General features: G+C 42.6%; 1 protein-coding gene across 8 annotated transcripts in view; it reads left to right on the top strand.

The window, feature by feature from the left end:
• LOC130914451 (adhesion G protein-coupled receptor B1-like) overlaps positions 1-17,341 on the top strand; it is a 428,372-nt gene that overhangs the window by 151,407 nt on the left and 259,624 nt on the right. For all 8 annotated transcript variants that reach the window (XR_009062924.1, XR_009062926.1, XM_057833647.1 and 5 more), the window contains exon 14: positions 4,914-4,989. Coding sequence is in view for 6 of the 8 variants with exons in the window: in XM_057833647.1 (XP_057689630.1) it covers positions 4,914-4,989 (76 nt within the window). In the remaining 2 variants the exon portion in view is untranslated. The remainder of the gene's footprint in view (positions 1-4,913; positions 4,990-17,341) is intronic.

Below are 17,341 nucleotides of genomic sequence, written 5' to 3'. Positions count from 1 at the left end.
ATGCAAATGATCTTACTTGTGTAAAAGTTCCGAGCCGGATGTAAATGAAGTTGATGACTAAATTTTTCGGATGACACTTAATGACATCTGTCATAAGCATTCATTAATGCCGATGACAGTGTCATGTTATAATTATGGCGGTCTTATGACCATCCATCCATCCATCCATTATCTTCCGCTTAGTCCGGGGTCGGGTCGCGGGGGCAACAGCTTTAGCAGGGAAGCCCAGACTTCCCTCTCCCCAGCCACTTCAGCCAGCTCCTCCGGCGGGATTCCAAGGCGTTCCCAGGCCAGCCGAGTGACATAGTGTCTCCAGCGTGTCTTGGGTCGACCCCGGGGCCTCCTGCCGGTGGGACATGCCCGGAACACCTCTCCAGGGAGGCGTCCAGGAGGCATCCGAACCAGATGCCCGAGCCACCTCAACTGGCTCCTCTCAACGCGGAGGAGTAGCGACTCGACACCAAGCCCCTCCCGGATGATCTCTAAGGGAGAGCCCGGACACCCTGCGGAGGAAACTCATTTCAGCCAGTCTTGTTCTTTCCGTCACGACCCACAGCTCGTGACCATAGGTGAGGGTAGGAACGTAGATCGACTGGTAAATCGAGAGCTTCGCCTTTTGGCTCAGCTCCTTCTTCACCACAACGGACCGGTGCAGAGTCCGCATCACTGCAGACGCTGCACCGATCCGCCAATCAATCTCCCGCTCCCTCCTACCCTCACTCGTGAACAAGACCCCAAGATACTTGAAGTCCTCCACTTGGGGCAGGATCTCATCCCCGACCCGGAGAGGGCATGCCACCCTTTTCCGGCTGAGGACCATGGTCTCGGATTTGGAGGTGCTGATCTTCATCCCAACCGCTTCACACTCGGCTACGAACCGCCCCAGTGAGAGTTGGAGGTCATGGCTTGATGAAGCCAACAGCACCACATCATCTGCAAAAAGAAGAGATGCAATGCCACACACATCATACTCCACAGGAGAGCTTCGGCAAAGGGCGGTGGGATGGGCGGCTGGACAGAAACTCCATGCTGCGGTCCCACTGCCCCAAGCCAAGCTCTCCTATTTTAATGCATACATTGCACTACCCTCCCCTCACACACCCATCACGGTGCTGGGTGATGGCTGCCAGTCGGGAACCTGGCAGCCACAGTAATAGGGTGGTAGGTGGGTCCCACACTTTTTCTATATGGCGTGGCTCCCGGGGTGTGGCCTCCCCTCTGCCTCGGCTGCCGGCCGCGGGAGTGGGTTGGGGGGTCGGGTCTCCGATCTTGCATCGCCCCGTGGCAGTTCCTGGGCGTTCTCCTGCCTCCGCCTTCCCCTCTCTTCTCTGGCTGGGCATCCGCCCTGTGCTCTGTCGCGGGTCGCTGGCTGAGCGCCGGTGTATCAGCAGGGTGTCGCCTGCACCGGCGGGGGACCCTGCCTTGCCTGGGGCTTGGTGGGCCGCTGGGGGTCCCGTGGCGTGCCGTGCCGGTTGGGGGGCTGTGGCTCGTGGCCAGGGTGGGCGGGCGGGGGTGGGTGTAGGCGTGGGGTTGGTGATGCGTCCCCTCCTGCCATCCCTGAAGGCCGGTTGATGGGCGCGCGGGTGGCCCGGGGGACCACCCTGGGTCCCGGGGGGGGGACGGTGGCTCCTTTGCTGGGCGGCGGGAGGAGGGATGGGCTGCGCATGGCCCCCCTACCCCCCCCGCCCGCCCTGCCTCCCCGGGCTGGCTGGGTGGGGGCCGTGGCCCTTGGTTGGCGCCCGCGCGGTTTCTCCGCCCGTCTGCGTGGCTGTCGCGCGCCCGGTGGGGCTTGCGTGCTGCTGGATGTGGTAGGGCATGCTCGGGTTGGGGGTTCCGGTGCCGGGATTGGCGATGCGGCGGCGTAGGGTTGGTCGCCAACGGGCTTACACTCATAAGAGATTCACACGATTACTGGGTTCTAGATCACAGAACTGATTTGTGTACACTCTACCCCTTTCAATCACTTAGTCTTAGTCACTATAGTCTTATAGACACCCCCACCCCCATTCTCCTCTTTCACTGGTCAATTGGCCCCCACATGGTGTAAACCGGAAATACATCTCGCTGACGATAGCACCAGCATATTAGTAACTAGTTTAGATGTTCAATTTATTTTTTGTTGTTGTTTGTGTATGTGTTTCTTTTCTTTCTTCTCTTGTATTTCTTTTCTTCTGTCCCCCCATAATCCCTTCCTGTTCGCTGCTTTGTCATAATAAAAAGGTATTTTGAATGATCACAATGGGAGTATGTCAGACTCTCCATGTGAAACATTAAAACTGTTCAGAATCCGGGCGCTTAGACTTCCATTCTCTGTGTCAAACAGCTGAACAGGACAGGTTTACAAAAAAAAAAAAAAAAAAAAAAAAAGAGATGCAATGCTGAGGCCACCAAACCGGAAACCCTCAACGCTTCGGCTGCACCTAGAAATTCTGTCCATAAAAATTATGAACAGAATCGGTGACAAAGGGCAGCCTTGGCGGAGTCCAATCCTCACTGGGAACGAATTCGACTTACTGCCGGCAATGCGGACCAGACTCTGACACCGGTCGTACAGGGACCGAACAGCCTTTACCAAGGGGCTCGGTACCCCGTACTCCCGGAGCACCCTCCACAGAATTCCCCTAGGCACACGGTCGAATGCCTTCTCCAAATCCACAAAACACATGTAGACTGGTTGGGCGAACTCCCATGCACCCTCGAGGACCCTGCTGAGGGTGTAGAGCTGGTCCACTGTTCCACGGCCGGGACGAAAACCACACTGCTCCTCCTGAATCCAAGATTCGACTTCCCGACGGACCCTCCTCTCCAGCACCCCTGAATAGACTTTACCGGGGAGGCTGAGGAGTGTGATTCCCCTATAATTGGAACACACCCTCCGGTCCCCCTTTTTAAAAAGGGGGACCACCACCCCGGTCTTCCAATCCAGAGGCACTGTCCACGCGATGTTGTAGAGGCGTGTCAACCATGACAGCCCTACCATATCCAGAGCCTTTAGGAACTCCGGGCGGATCTCATCTACCCCCGGGGCCTTGCCACCGAGGAGCTTACCAACCGCCTCAGTGACTTCAACCCCAGAGATCGAAGAGCCCACCTCAGAGTCCCCAGACTCTGCTACCTCAAAGGAAGGCGTGTCGGTGGAATTGAGGAGGGCTTCGAAGTATTCTCTCCACCGACTCACGACGTCCCGAGTCGAGGTCAGCAGTACACCATCTTCACTATACACAGTGTTAATAGTGCACTGCTTTCCTCTCCTCAGACGCCGGATGGTGGACCAGAATTTCCTCGAAGCCGTCCGGAAGTCGTTTTCCATAGCCTCACCGAACTCCTCCCATGTCCGAGATTTTGCCTCGACGACCGCCGAAGCCGCAGTCCGCTTGGCCAGCCGGTACCTGTCAGCTGCCTCCGGTGTCCCACAGGCTAAAAAGGCCCGATAGGCCTCCTTCTTCAGCTTGACGGCAACCCTTATCGCTGGTGTCCACCAGAGGGTTCGGGGATTGCCGCCACGACAGGCACCAACCACCTTACGGCCACAGCTCCAATCTGCCACCTCAACAATGGAGGTGCGGAACATGGCCCACTCGGACTCAATGTCCACCACCTCCCCCAGGACAAGGGAGAAGTTCTGCCGGAGGTGGGTGTTGAAAATCTTTCTGACAGGGGATTCTGCCAGACGTTCCCAGCAGACCCTCACAATACGTTTGGGCCTGCCAGGTCTGGCCAGCAACTTCCCCCGCCATCGAAGCCAACACACCACCGGGTGGTGATCAGTTGACAGCTCCGCCCCTCTCTTCACCCGAGTGTCCAAAACATGTGGCCGCAAGTCCGATGACACGATTACAAAGTCGATCATTGAACTGCGGCCTAGGATGTCCTGGTGCGGTCTTATGACGCCACTGTCAAATAAAGTATTACCTATTAACCCAAGTAAATGGATTAGTGATCAGGCAGCATAGAATGAAAGATGTCAACATATGCACACTGAGAAGTGATTCACATGACACTGGGTTCTACACCTCACATTGCTTATTAGTGTACACTCCACCCCACCTAATCACATCTCTTTCTGACCCCCCCTCCCCTTTTCTCATTGGTCAACCGGAAATACAATTAGCTAACGACAGCACTACTGTACTCATAGTTAGTGTAGCCGTTGAATGTATTTTTTGTTGTTGTTTGTTCTTCTCTTCTGTCTCGCTCCTTTTCTATTTTCCTTTCTGTACCCCTATAACCCCTTCCTACTTGCTGCATTCTCCTAATAAATGAAACCCAATAAATAATCACAATGGGAGTGTATCTCATATACCTAATGTGATACATTAAAACTGTTCAGACCAATAGGACACTCAGATTCCCATTATCCGTGTCAAGCAGCTGAAGAGGACCAGTTTAAAAATAAACAAACAAACAAATAAATAAATACCAAATAAATCAGCAAATAAACCGCACTGGACTATAAGTCGCAGGACACAAAATTAGGAAAAGTCTCGGCTTATAGTCCGAAAATTATGGTAATATCGATGGTAGCTGTTGCATTCCTTGGCAACCAAAAGCTGGCAATACTGTATTAATGGATATTAATGTAATAACACCAGTCAACAGAGCAATATAAAACAAAGAAAATATAGCAAGTGATTTTTTAACTTTTCAATTTTAACTGTCAGCATACTCTTCAATTAGTTGTATTAAAGTGAGTTTGTGAACATATATGAACTGAATATGTGTCCAAGGGATTCTAACCAAAGCAACGTTTATAGTTGACTGGTCATGTAGGCCATCTTCATTCTAAAGAGCCAGAGGAGTTGAGGCAGCATGAATGACCAGCAGTTTTCTCAAACAAAAGCCAATGACTTCACCATTAGGATTCTAAATTCTGGCCCATTTCTTTTCTCTCCTGATCTCTCTGTGTCTTCCAGATTCAGGTGACTCCTCGACATTTGTAACAGGTATCATTCTGTACAGAAACTTGGGAAGTGTTCTGAAATTACAGAGGTAAGGCCATCATTTATAATAAAAACATTTTGGAAAAAAAACTGCATGAAACTCCTCAATGTTGTGTTGAATTATTATTTTTGAAATAGTTTCTGATACATACGTAGGGTGACCAGATCCCAACTCACCTAATGTGGGACAATGGCTACATCCGTGTGGGACAATGAAACTTTTCAATGGTATTTAACCCTTAGATGCATAAGTGGGTAAAAAATGACCTGGTGAGGTTGTTTTCTTGAAATATCTTCGTAACGAAAAATTGTTATCATTTCATATACCAGGTATTCCTCAAAAATATGTTTTATATGTAATATCTTTCACATTTTAACTTAACTTTTATGCATTTGAAAAAAAAAAGTTTAAAAATTTTTTTTTTTATCACTACCCCAAGCTTCTATAAGTGGGTCAAAAATGACACACATGCATTTTCTAATTAATCCAATTCTTATCAACTTTGGCTGTAAGGAATAAATTTACTGTGGAAATAACAGACTAGGTGTATCAGAAGTGTCGCCCCTCAGGAAGACCATTTCACACAGGAAAAGCTGGTACATGTAAGTATTATCTTCATATATTTTATGTTTGTGTCTTTCTTGACTTTTGTTACTACAGTGGTACCTCTACATACAAAGTTAATTTATTCCAGGAAGTCGAAATGGTCGTATGTCAAGCAGGATTTTCCCATAAGAAAACATTATAATTCCATTATTTGTTCCACAGCCCAAAAACCTACTCTAAATCCTGAATAAATACTACTGGTGCTATTGTAAATAGCAATTACACAAAGCAAAACTAATAAATTATGAATAAAAATCGGAATAATAATGTAATAATAGCAATACTAATAAGACTACTTATAATGAATCGAGTTCTAATGTGGCGGATATGTTTTGCGTGGTGGTGGCTGACTTGACAGAGTGAGAGAGGGATTTTTTTACTTTCACTTTTCATGTTCAGCTGTGGCGGACAGTAGGCATGTTGTGATACACAAGTTCTGAAATAAATGATTAAAAACCTGACGAAGCTGGCGATTTTTTTGGTGATGTTACAGTAATAATAATTGTCACCTTTACTTATAAAGACTGGCGAACAGAAGTTAGAGGAGAACTGTCGAGATTGTAGACATTCTACGGCCGTATTGTCAAACCAGTTCATGGACGCGCCCACCTACCTGATATTTTTCTATCATCATTTCCATCTTCGTTTCAAAGGTTAAGCCACATTTCTTCTTCCTTTTTTCTTTTTTACCACCCGCACTAACATTCTTGCAACCCATGTTGATATCTCTCACAAGAAAATCCGCCGTGCGTCCGTCTTTTGGGAAAACAAAGACACTGGAGCGCTGTCATAAATCTTCATATTTCGAGCATGTCGTCGGATGTAGAAAAGAATGACAAGTCAAATTTTACGTCGGATGTCGAAAAGATCGTGTGTCGAAGTGATCGTATGTTGAGGTACCAGTGTATTATTTATCAACAAATTGGCCTACTTTATAACTAACACTAGTCAGCTAAGTTTGCTGGCATCACTGTATACGTACAGTATGTAGTGTGTATGTGTATTTCTATAGCTGTATATTGATCTATTGAAAACATTTCTCTTATATTTTTTTATCCAAGGTGTCATGGCTGCTAGAAACACAGCTGAAATGGTCCTACAGATGCCGGATGATAAAGAGGCAGTAACGGGGTTGGACTCAGAGTCTGAAATTTCTGATGATGAGGGACCAGACTATTGTGCAACTGGCAGTGGCAGACATCCACTTAGAAATCCAACTGAACAGGACTTACAAGATTCCACTTACAGTGGTGTGAAAAAGTATCTGAACCTTATGGAATTTCTCAAATTTCTGCATAAAATCCCCATCAAATTTGATCTGATCTTTGTCAAAATCACACAAATAAAAAACAGTCTCTGCTTGAACTAAAACCACCCAAACATTTATAAGGTTTTCATATTTTAATGAGGATAATATGCAAACAATGACAGAAGGGAGGGAAATAAGTAAGTTAAACCATCACATTTAATATTTTGCGGCCCCCTTTCAGCAGCAATAACTTCAACCAGACACTTCCTATAGCTGCAGCTCAGTCTGGCACAATGATCAGGACCCTTGGCCCATTCCTCTCTACAAAACTGCTGTAGTTCAGTCAGATTCCTGGGATGTCTGGCATGAATCGCTGTCTTTAGGTCATGCATCTCAATGGGGTTCAAGTCTGGACTTTTACTTGACCACTCCAGAACGTGTATTTTGTTCTTCTGGAACCATTCTGAAGTTGATTTACTTTTGTGTTTTGGATCATTGTCTTGTTGCAGCATCCATCCTCTTTTTAGCTTCAACTGTCTGACATGCGGCCTCAGGTTTCCCTGCAAAACATCCTGATGAACTTTTGAATACATTCTTCCATTAATGATTGCAAGTTGTCCAGGCCCTGAAGCAGCAAAAAAGCCCCACATCATGATGCTCCCTCCACCATTCTTCACGGTGGGGATGAGGTGTTGATGTTGGTGAGCTGTTCCATTTTTTCTCGTTGTGTGTTAAACAATTCAACTTTGGTTTCATCAGTCCGCAAAATATTTTGCCAAAACTTCTGTGGAGTGTCCGCCTTTTTGCGAACATGAAATATACATTACAATACGGTTTTTTTTAGACAGCAGTGGCTTCCTCCGTGGAGCCCTCCCATGAACACCATTCTTGGCCGTTGTTCTACATATAGTTTATGTGTGCACAGTGATATTGGACTGTGCCAGTCTTTAGCAGACACTCTAGGATACTTTTTTACCTCTTAGAGTATTCTGTGCTGAACTCTTGGCGTCATCTTAGGTGGACGGCCACTCCTTGGGAGGGAAGAAACAGTGCCAAACTCTCTCCATTTGTAGACAACTTCTCTGACTGTAGATCAATAAACATCCAGACTTTTAGAGATTGTTTTATATCCTTTCCCAGCTTTATACAAATCAACAATCCTTGATTGCAGGTCTTCAGACAACTCTTTTGACCGAGCCATGATGCACATTAGACAATGCTTCTCATCATGACATTTCTTACCTGGTGTGTGTTTTATAGTGGGCAGGGCAGCTTTACACCACTCATCAGTGATTGGGCACACACCTGACTTAAAGTGTTTGGTAAAAATGGGTTTCAAATGCTCTTTAATTCTCCTTAGGCAGAGGGTTCTCTTACTTCTTTTTCCCCCTTCTGTCATTGTTTGCATGCTGTCCTCATTGAAATATGAAAACCTATAAAATTTTGGGTGGTTTTAGTGAAAGCAAACACTATTTTTACATCTATGTGATTTTGACAAAGATCATCTCACATTTGATGGTGATTTTATGCAGAGATGAGAGAAATTCCAAAAGGTTTAGATACTTTTTCATTCCACTTCATGTGTCTTCTTAAGAAGAAAGTGTCCAAATCATGGCCAACAGAATAAGTTGGTAAGGCTCATACTGGAGCGAGTTATCTCTCACCCAGAACAGAACACAGAGCCACAATATCCTCAGAAATCGGTCAAGGACTGCACATTGTTTACCACCACTGTTTTACCACAACGATGCATGGGAGCTCTTCATCACTGATGTTATAATACAAGAGGGGATGAAGTCTATTCCTGTTCTTGTAATTTTCTTTTTCAAAAATGTTAAGAAGTGAAAATAAAGATATTTAAATCAGGAATTCATTCTTGTGTGGTCCTAAATGCAGATCCGTATAAACAGAGATGCAAAACTCGCTGTTCATGCCGGCGGTGGTCACGTGGTTCATGTGGGGCATGAGTAGTTCCAAGCACAAGCAGCGCTGTAGTGGTTTGCAATGGAACTGACAGCGGTAATCGTGACATTTATGGAAAAATGGATAAAATTACAATTACTTGTTTGATTATGTCATTGCATTATGACATATATGTAAGTGCTAGTTTTACATGTGGAGTGGTCAGGCGACACCTGAAAGCTTTGTAAACTCTAATGCAGAAGGGAACTATCCCATGTTGTGGAGTGAACATATCATGTTTCTGTTAGCATGAGCACGGGAAATCGACTTTTACATTGAAATGCAAGATGATTTAGGTTTCTTTTTTCACAACTCAAATACTGTTTTTCCAGAGAATGTCTAGATTTCCTTGATTCACCTACCTCCGGTAATATATTAAAGATAACGGCATGTATAACATATTTTGTTCCCAAGATCTAAGTGGTAGGTGTTCTGTATGTTGGTCGCCCGATGCTATTTGGATGAGATTTTCAAGGCCCTTGTCTACGACTAAGTTAATAGGTCTACAGTCTCTGGCTACCCATCTAGCGATAGCAATAGTCAACCTACTTGTTGTCCTTTTGTTGACACGTCCGAGTCCGCACTCTGCCAGTGTAGCTAGATGACTGCGGCTTGTGTTTGCGGTGTTAGCGTCATTGCTAACACTAGCGAAGATATGCTTTGCCCGAAGGTGGTACTTTAGGCTTGTTGTGCTTCGATGGAAGGACAGTTCATCACAGCTGTATGTGCACACAACTTTTGTTTAATCCAAATTTCCATTAGGCAGCTTTTTAAAACGGAATTTGCCATGGAGCAGTCCTGGGTCATCATCCTCACTCATCGTGGCTGGCTGCATTTTGTCCTGCATTGCCGCGCGGAGAATGTAAACATTACCATGTGGGACTACGGGAGGCAGTTGTGGCCAAACTTAATGTGAGCGGTAAATTGCGTTATTTTTTTTAATGCGTTAATATTTCCAGATTAATCATGGTCGTTAACGCGTTATTGTTGACAGGCATGATATGTGTATGTGTGTGTGTGTATATGTTTGTACATTTTCCTTTTTATTTTATAGACTTAGTTTTACCTGAAAAACAAAGAAATGACATTTAACAAATATTTCCTGCATAACTTACCGTATTTTTCGGACTATAAGTCGCAGTTTTTTTTCATAGTTTGGCTGGGGGTGTGACTTATACTCAGGAGCGACTTATGTGTGAAATTATTAACACATATTGATATCATTTCACATGTTATTTTGGTGTTTTGGAGTGACACTGATGGTTTGGTAAACTTGTTAGCATGTTCTTTATGCTATAGTTATCTGAATAACTTAATAGCTATGGCCACGTTCGCGTTCTGCCTTTGGCAATGTGTGTTCAATTGTATTATTGACATTTTACATTGAAATGCATGCTTTTAGTTTGTGGCACTTTCACGCCCACGTGGGGGCGCACTCGCACTTATTTACGCGAAGAAGAGTGCTCACATGCCAGAAGAAGACGGACAGCAACGCAGCGTCTCTGAGCAAGTGGGTGAGAGAGAGAGAGACACAGCTGCGAACCTACATTCATTGTTTATGCTTGTAAAATATCTCTACAGAGGCAACGCCTGTGTGTATCATCTTTCCTGTTGTTGTTGTGTGTTTTCCACCCGCGATAGGACACTCAGAGCGAGTTGTGTGGTTGTTTGAACGATGTGCTAATGCTAGCGAACGCATGCTAACCATTTGTGTCATTACTGTAATAGCACCTAATTATCATGTATTTACCAGTACGTTGATGCGAACCTGTTTGGTGTCGAGGACGAAATTGATTCAGCAAATTATACGGACGTCCAGCATCGTCATTTGGGAGTTTAGCTCAGTGTATAGCCAGGACCGCGCCGTCACGTTTGGCATTTCGTTGTTCATGCATCATGTAAAAGCATACTGTACACTTATTCAGTTGTTCTCTATTGTATTTTTATATTAAATTGCCTTTCAAGATGACATATCTGTTCTATATGTTGGATTTTATCAGGTAAATTTTCCCAAAAAATGCGACTTATACTCCGGTGCGACTTATACATGTTTTTTTCCTCTTCCCTGGACATTTTATAGCTGGTGCGACTTATACTCAGGTCTGAAAAATAAGGTAACTAAATTTTGAATATAGCCTCTAATTTTAGCAAAACCAAACCTATACCTCTTTAAAGGCATTTTTCATTTTGGACCCAAGCAACACAAAATGATTACAAGGCAGGAACAACATTTTAGGATTTTCCTCAACATGGTGTAATTTATAACCATAAAAACTTATTACCCTTTGATAAAGAAAATCACATTATTTGTTGAACAATTGGTGAAATTGGTGTCATGGGTCATTGTTTACCCCTAACATTTTATAGATCAGTGGCCTGTGATGGTTGGTTGTGCAGCAAGACCTGCAGAAAAAATGGATGGCAATGGTCAGGCTCCAAAATATGAAATAAAAGTCTTTTTTTGTTTGTTTGTTGCTATTTAAAAATAGGCTTAGTGCTCACAGCCAGCAGTCACCATCAGCAGGCACCAACAACAGCTTGATGTGATCATACAAATGTAACCTAAAAAAAAATATACATTAAATTAGTTTTTTATTTAAAAAATTGTGTCTATTATTTGTTGACATCACTTTTCAATCTATGCACATCTCTGAAATATAATCATGTCAAACATTTTGGTGTAAAGAATACAGGTTGTCATGCATTGACTTGGTACTCTCTCATGTGGGGGATACCTTAGTTCCAAGCTTACAAAATCGGGCTAGTAAGCACGTGAAAGCCGGTCGTCTACAAATACTCACAAATACAGATGAGTGTGCACATCACAAACGGCCTCTGAAAGAGTTGACGATTTAAAAGAGGTAGGGGCTTAATTAATTTATCCCTGGCGATACATTCCTAGTTAGCAGACTCAGCTTAAAAAGTAGGAGAAAATCACTCGTCAACCAAGTTAAAATATATGTATAATTACGCCATGCACATACAAGTAAAGCTCAAGATATGCATCATAAAGTGCCTCTGATAGTATACAGACTGTTGAAAATTCAAAAGGGATCGTTTTTTTCATCAATTTACCTCCGAATATACTTTACAGCCAGCCATTGGTATGGAACTACCTGTGGCTCCACTACCCGAAAAACCCGGAAGTAAATCGTATAATGGATCCCTATGGGAGTGTCGTAACCCTCTTAATATATGGCACTGCCTAAATGTAATACTAAATATTATACAAGTGACGTTTTTAACCAAAATGGCACCAAAAACATTGATTCTAGTATGGGTCGTTTTTGACCCACTTGTGCATCTAAGGATTAAATATGTGTGTATTAGGGCTGTAACGGTACAAAAACTCACGATAAAAGTCGTATCAGGATTCTTGACCGACGAAATCACCACTCGGTGCTTGGGCCCTAATATTACCGATAATAATCCTTTGCATGACAATAGGGCTCTCGCACCACTTGGTGTTTGGATCCTAATAATAGTAATAGTAATAATAATAATCCTGTGCATTACAATTGGGCTCTCGCACTACTTGCTGCTCAATCCCTAATAATAATGATCCCTTGCATTACAACAGGGCTCTTGCACCACTCGGTGCTTAGTTTCAGTGCTACCGGTAAGGCATCTTAACTTTTGTAGCTGTAGAACATATTTGATCTGGTAAGAAAGATACAGCATTGGGGGAATTGAACCATGAATCTCATCAGTCCTCCCATATTTGTTCAATCTTTAAACTGCTTTCATCTTCCTCAGCCCCTCTTCACACTGCCATTTCATTTCATTCTTATCTTCCTTCATTTTTTGCATTTGATTTGCCTCCCCAGCTAAATGAGGTGAGTTTGAGGCAAGAGTCTAGATGACATGAAAGATTACAGTGAGTGATTGTGTTTTGGAATAGTGAAAGGCTGATTTTGCTTAAAGCATACACCGATGATATGAGGAATCAAAAAGCAGCAGCAGCGTGATTTGAACGCATTTGGTACCACCCTCTTTAGGTAGTCATTTCCTTGTCTCTCTTCTCATGATTTATACTTTAGATCCTATGAAATATGGGAAGCACAAATTGGGAGACCGGTGTTCAGAAAATGCACTTTGAACTGGTCGCCAGTGCTAATGAACAACTTGTTGAAATATTGCGATAAAAAAGGACAGTGCAACGGAAAATTGATTAGATCTTTAAGAGATAGCGTTTAAGAGAGCGTGGAAGAGGCTTATTTTATATTATTTATTTTCTCTGATTTCGTTTGATGGGGAGGTTCAGAAGATATTCCGTGTTAATGTCCTCATTTGGACTTCTATGTTCATTTAATTAGGTTACTGACTTATTTCGTTATAATTTAAAAAAGTCAGTGTTTGCGTTACCTTCAAAATATATTCCATTTCAATGTGCATGATGTAAGATTCAGATGTGAGGCAAAATAATCCTGGGAAATTGAGGATGGTAATACTGGTGGTTTGGTTAACAGTTATTTTGCACATTATTGAAAAAATAATATTGGAATAAAAATCAATTTCTCATGCATGCCTTGTGACAGTAAGTGTAATGCAGTAGCATAATGCATGTTTCAGACCTGTTGTGTTTTATTGTGTGCTTTAGGTAAAACTGCCAAAAGCTGTCTTTTTTGGATTTCGTTAGTTTTAGGTTTCTCTCGACTTTAGGGTATGGAGCTTGGCTGTTTGACTGGGGCTCAGGGTAGAGATATCAGTATGTCTCATCAAAAAACAACCAGCTGATATGGCACGGGCGTCTGGTTCAAATGCATCCTGGTAGTGGTGTGCGATATAGGAAAAAATCCTTTATCACAATATGGCTACTGTACATCATGATAGCGATATGCCACAATAGAATGTATTTTTTCATCACACACAAGATACAATATGACAGTTTTCCCCCTCACTTTCCTCATTCGTATTTGTCACAAGTGCATGCACGTAGACAATATTATTAAATGTTTATCTTGACCAGTGATCTATTTTCCTCCCCGCAAAAAAGAAACCATTTAAAATGGAAAGCTATTATTTCTAATTAAAAATGAATAACAAATAATCATTACAGCACTTGTTGCATTTATTCATATTGTAACACAAGTACATTCATAACTCATGTCTCTTCAAAAAATTGCCATAGAATTCTCATGCAGAGGACAGGGTAAGATGGAGACAACTGAGTCGCTGTAGCGATCCCAGAAGTGTAAAGTCAAAAGGAAAAGAAGAAGGAGTTGACCTCTTTGGCTTCAAGACCACTTGATGGTGCCATACAGCAAATTAACCTGTATTAAGCTTTGACCCAATTGGCTTACATACAAAATATTGTAAAATGTAATGTTCAAAGGTCATGTTCTGTGATGATTATTTCTTCGGTTACTGTTCAAGTTGTTCAATTACTTGCTAGTTGTGTTATTTGGTCTGTTGTTACGCGATAATTTTTGTTGTTGTTGTTTTAAAACAATGTGTATAAATGACGTGTTCTAACGACACGCTATTATTTCTGTATCTGTAAGAGAAATCTAGATGTCACTTTTAGCATAGCTGAGGTGCCACACTGTGATCAGTAAGTGCATAAGGGCTGCAGGCATGTAGTTTACTTTCTGCCCAACATATTACTATATTGGTGATATAGTGTCAGGGACCAAATTCACTTTGAAAACAAGTTCAAATGATTTACAACCACCCTGCTCTATAAAAGTAGACTATCATCAGCCCAGAGAAATTTCAAGTAGTGAGGGCGTACAGCACTGAAAGTCCGGTGAGTGTGCTGAGAAATCAAGGAAGTCTTTGAAAGAGTGCGGCTTGAACTGCATTTTTTAAGGGCGAGTGACGTCGCTGTTCGATAAGTGGGTTGAGACTTGTTCGGGCTTTGGGAGAATATACAAGAACAATGACTCCGCAGAAAGTTTTAATGAGTTGTTGGTTGGATTGTCATGTTCTGTTAGAAATCAGAGATAGAGCTTATGAAGGAAGATGAGTTCCCCTGTATGGGAACATTTTGATCTGCCGTTTCCAAACAAGGTATTTTTAATTCATTGTTGTAGAAAAGGTCTACATCAAACAAGTGTACGCCAAACTTTAAAAGCTTGCTTTAAGATACTTGTGCACCCCTGCCTCCTCAGTTCCACATGAGAGAGTGTTTTCCAAAACTGGTGAAGTTGCACCCAATGAGAGAAATGCCAGGGTCACAGCACTGTTGAAAAAAGTTTTTTTTTTCTCAATAAGAATACATATTGACACAATGTCCCATTTTGTAGCTTTTGCATAACATTATCCACAAGCTCTGGTGAGTTTCATCACAGTATTAACAAGCTCTGTCCAGTTTCAAAACCGTATTCTTGTCTCCCGCTGGATTTATTTAATCAATGGATCAAATTTATCTTTTTTTTTTTTTTACATTAATAGACTTCCATTTTCATTCCCCCCACATTAGTAAAAAGCATTGATTATTCCCATGTTGACACAGTTGCCACACAGCCAATAGGTCGTCACTGACAGTTTTGATCAGCGGGGGAGCTTTGTGTGCATTGAGTAATGAACCCTTTACTAAACCAATTTGCTGGAAAGCTTCAAGGGTTCAGGAAGCTTCATGTGGGCTCACAAAATAAGCACAAGCAAAGAGTGAGTCTGCCCTCTACTTGACAACTTGGAACCCACAGGCAATGATAAATCCACAATTAAATAATCATCCCTGGGACAAAAAATTAAAATAAATCGGGCTCCGAGGATCAATGCGTCTACATCCCTTGAATATATAAATACCAAATTTAATTATTTTTCATCCACAAATAACAGAGGAGTAACCATTTAAGTTTGTGTCCTTACCAAGGAGAAGAACAAAGAGTGAGATCTTGAGCCCTCTCTCAGGGTGGTCTAAAAATGCAAAGTGTTTTTTTTTTTTTTTTTTTGTCTGTTTGTGTATTATCTGAACAGGTATTTGTCAACTATTATTCTACACAGTTACTTCTGTAGTAAGTTAGTCAACCAGGATAAATTGTCTTCATATTAATGTGCTAAAAAAATGTTTTAACCTGTCCTGTTCAGCTGCTTTGAAACTGAGAATGGTAATCTGACTTTCCTAATGGTCTGAATAGGAAGGGGTTATGGGTGAACAGAAAGTAAAATAAAAGAGGAGATACAGAGACAGAAGAGGAAAAGAACAAACAACCAGAAAAACATTGAATGCCTACACTACCTATGAATATAGAGGTGCTATCATCAGCTAATTGTATTTCCAGTGACACCATGTGGGTGGCCCAGGAGAAAGAGGAAGGGGGTGAGTCAAAAATAGATGTGATTAGGCAGGGTGGAGCGTACACAAATCAGCAATGCGAGGTGTAGAACCCAGTGCCTTGTACAGTATGTGAATCACTTGTACGTGTTGGTATGTTGACATCTTATTTTATGCTGCCTGATCGCTAATCCTGGCACCGACATTCTCTCTACTTGAGTGTCCAATCGTACCCAGTCATGTGTGAATCCTATCAGACTTGTGATAGTCCTGCAGACAAGTGGAAATGCTGCGCGGGTGCCGCCCCAGTGCCATGCCCCCCCCCCCCCCCAGCCAATGAGGGGGAGGGGGAGCCAGCGCAGCCCATGATGCATTAAAATCAAAGGGGGAGCCGGTGTTCTGATGAATGGGGAGCCTTTGTCGAAGTAGGAGCCCCGTTTTTGACAGCTCCTCAACTCGACCGCGGGGACTATCGATGCAAGGTGTCCCGTCGAACAAATGCAGCATACGTGTAGCATACGTTTAGTTAGGTCCTGCCACTGACTGTCGAAGCACTAATATTAAAGATTATAATTAGCATATTTTAGCAGGCTTATCAAGTCACACGTAATGATATTCTACCACGATTAGCATTTTTAATAGGCTTGTTACGTCCTTTAACGGTTTTGCCTTTCTCTGCCATTGACAGCTGAAGACATCCCATCCATTTTGAGTGGGAGGACCTCCCATGCACTTCAAATGGATTGGATGTCAATTAGTGAAAAACTCATTGAACCGCTCAGCAGAGGGATGATGAGAGCAAGATTATACGTCTAATACTGTACTATATGTGGCACATTTTTAACAGGCTTTTTGTCTGCTAAATAAGTCTTTTTGAGACTACGTTCTCCATTTCAAGCCTATTTGAAAGTCATACTGGGGAAAATTCAGACTTAAACCAGACTTCATAATGTATGATTGTGATGTATATGCTTAAACCTATTAAATACCATTTTAAAAGGAAAAAAAAGGACATTATAAGCCTGTTAAAAATGCTACCTACAGTGACAGTACTATTTAAAGGATGGTAGTCTATTACGGATATAAACAATATATTTTTTGAAAGACTTGGAGCAACAGAGCTTAACCCTTTCTTGCGAAATGTAGCACATTTGATACACTTAGGTTTTCATGATTTTGAGACAAATTCAGAATTTTGAACTCTTTCCTCCCACAAAAAAAAAAAAAAAAAAATGGATGCAAGTCAACTCATGCATCTGCATATTCCATGAGGAAAACAGGATTTAACAAGGGTTATAGATATTAGAGCGCTTAATACACATATTTCTTTTTTTTACAAATTTGAAAAAGGTTTAAGACCT

This window comes from Corythoichthys intestinalis, chromosome 4 (assembly GCF_030265065.1).
Source record: "Corythoichthys intestinalis isolate RoL2023-P3 chromosome 4, ASM3026506v1, whole genome shotgun sequence".
Taxonomy (NCBI): Eukaryota; Metazoa; Chordata; class Actinopteri; order Syngnathiformes; family Syngnathidae; genus Corythoichthys; species Corythoichthys intestinalis.
The sequence above is the reverse complement of the archived record's forward strand: the minus strand, read 5'-3'. Positions and strand labels throughout refer to the sequence as shown.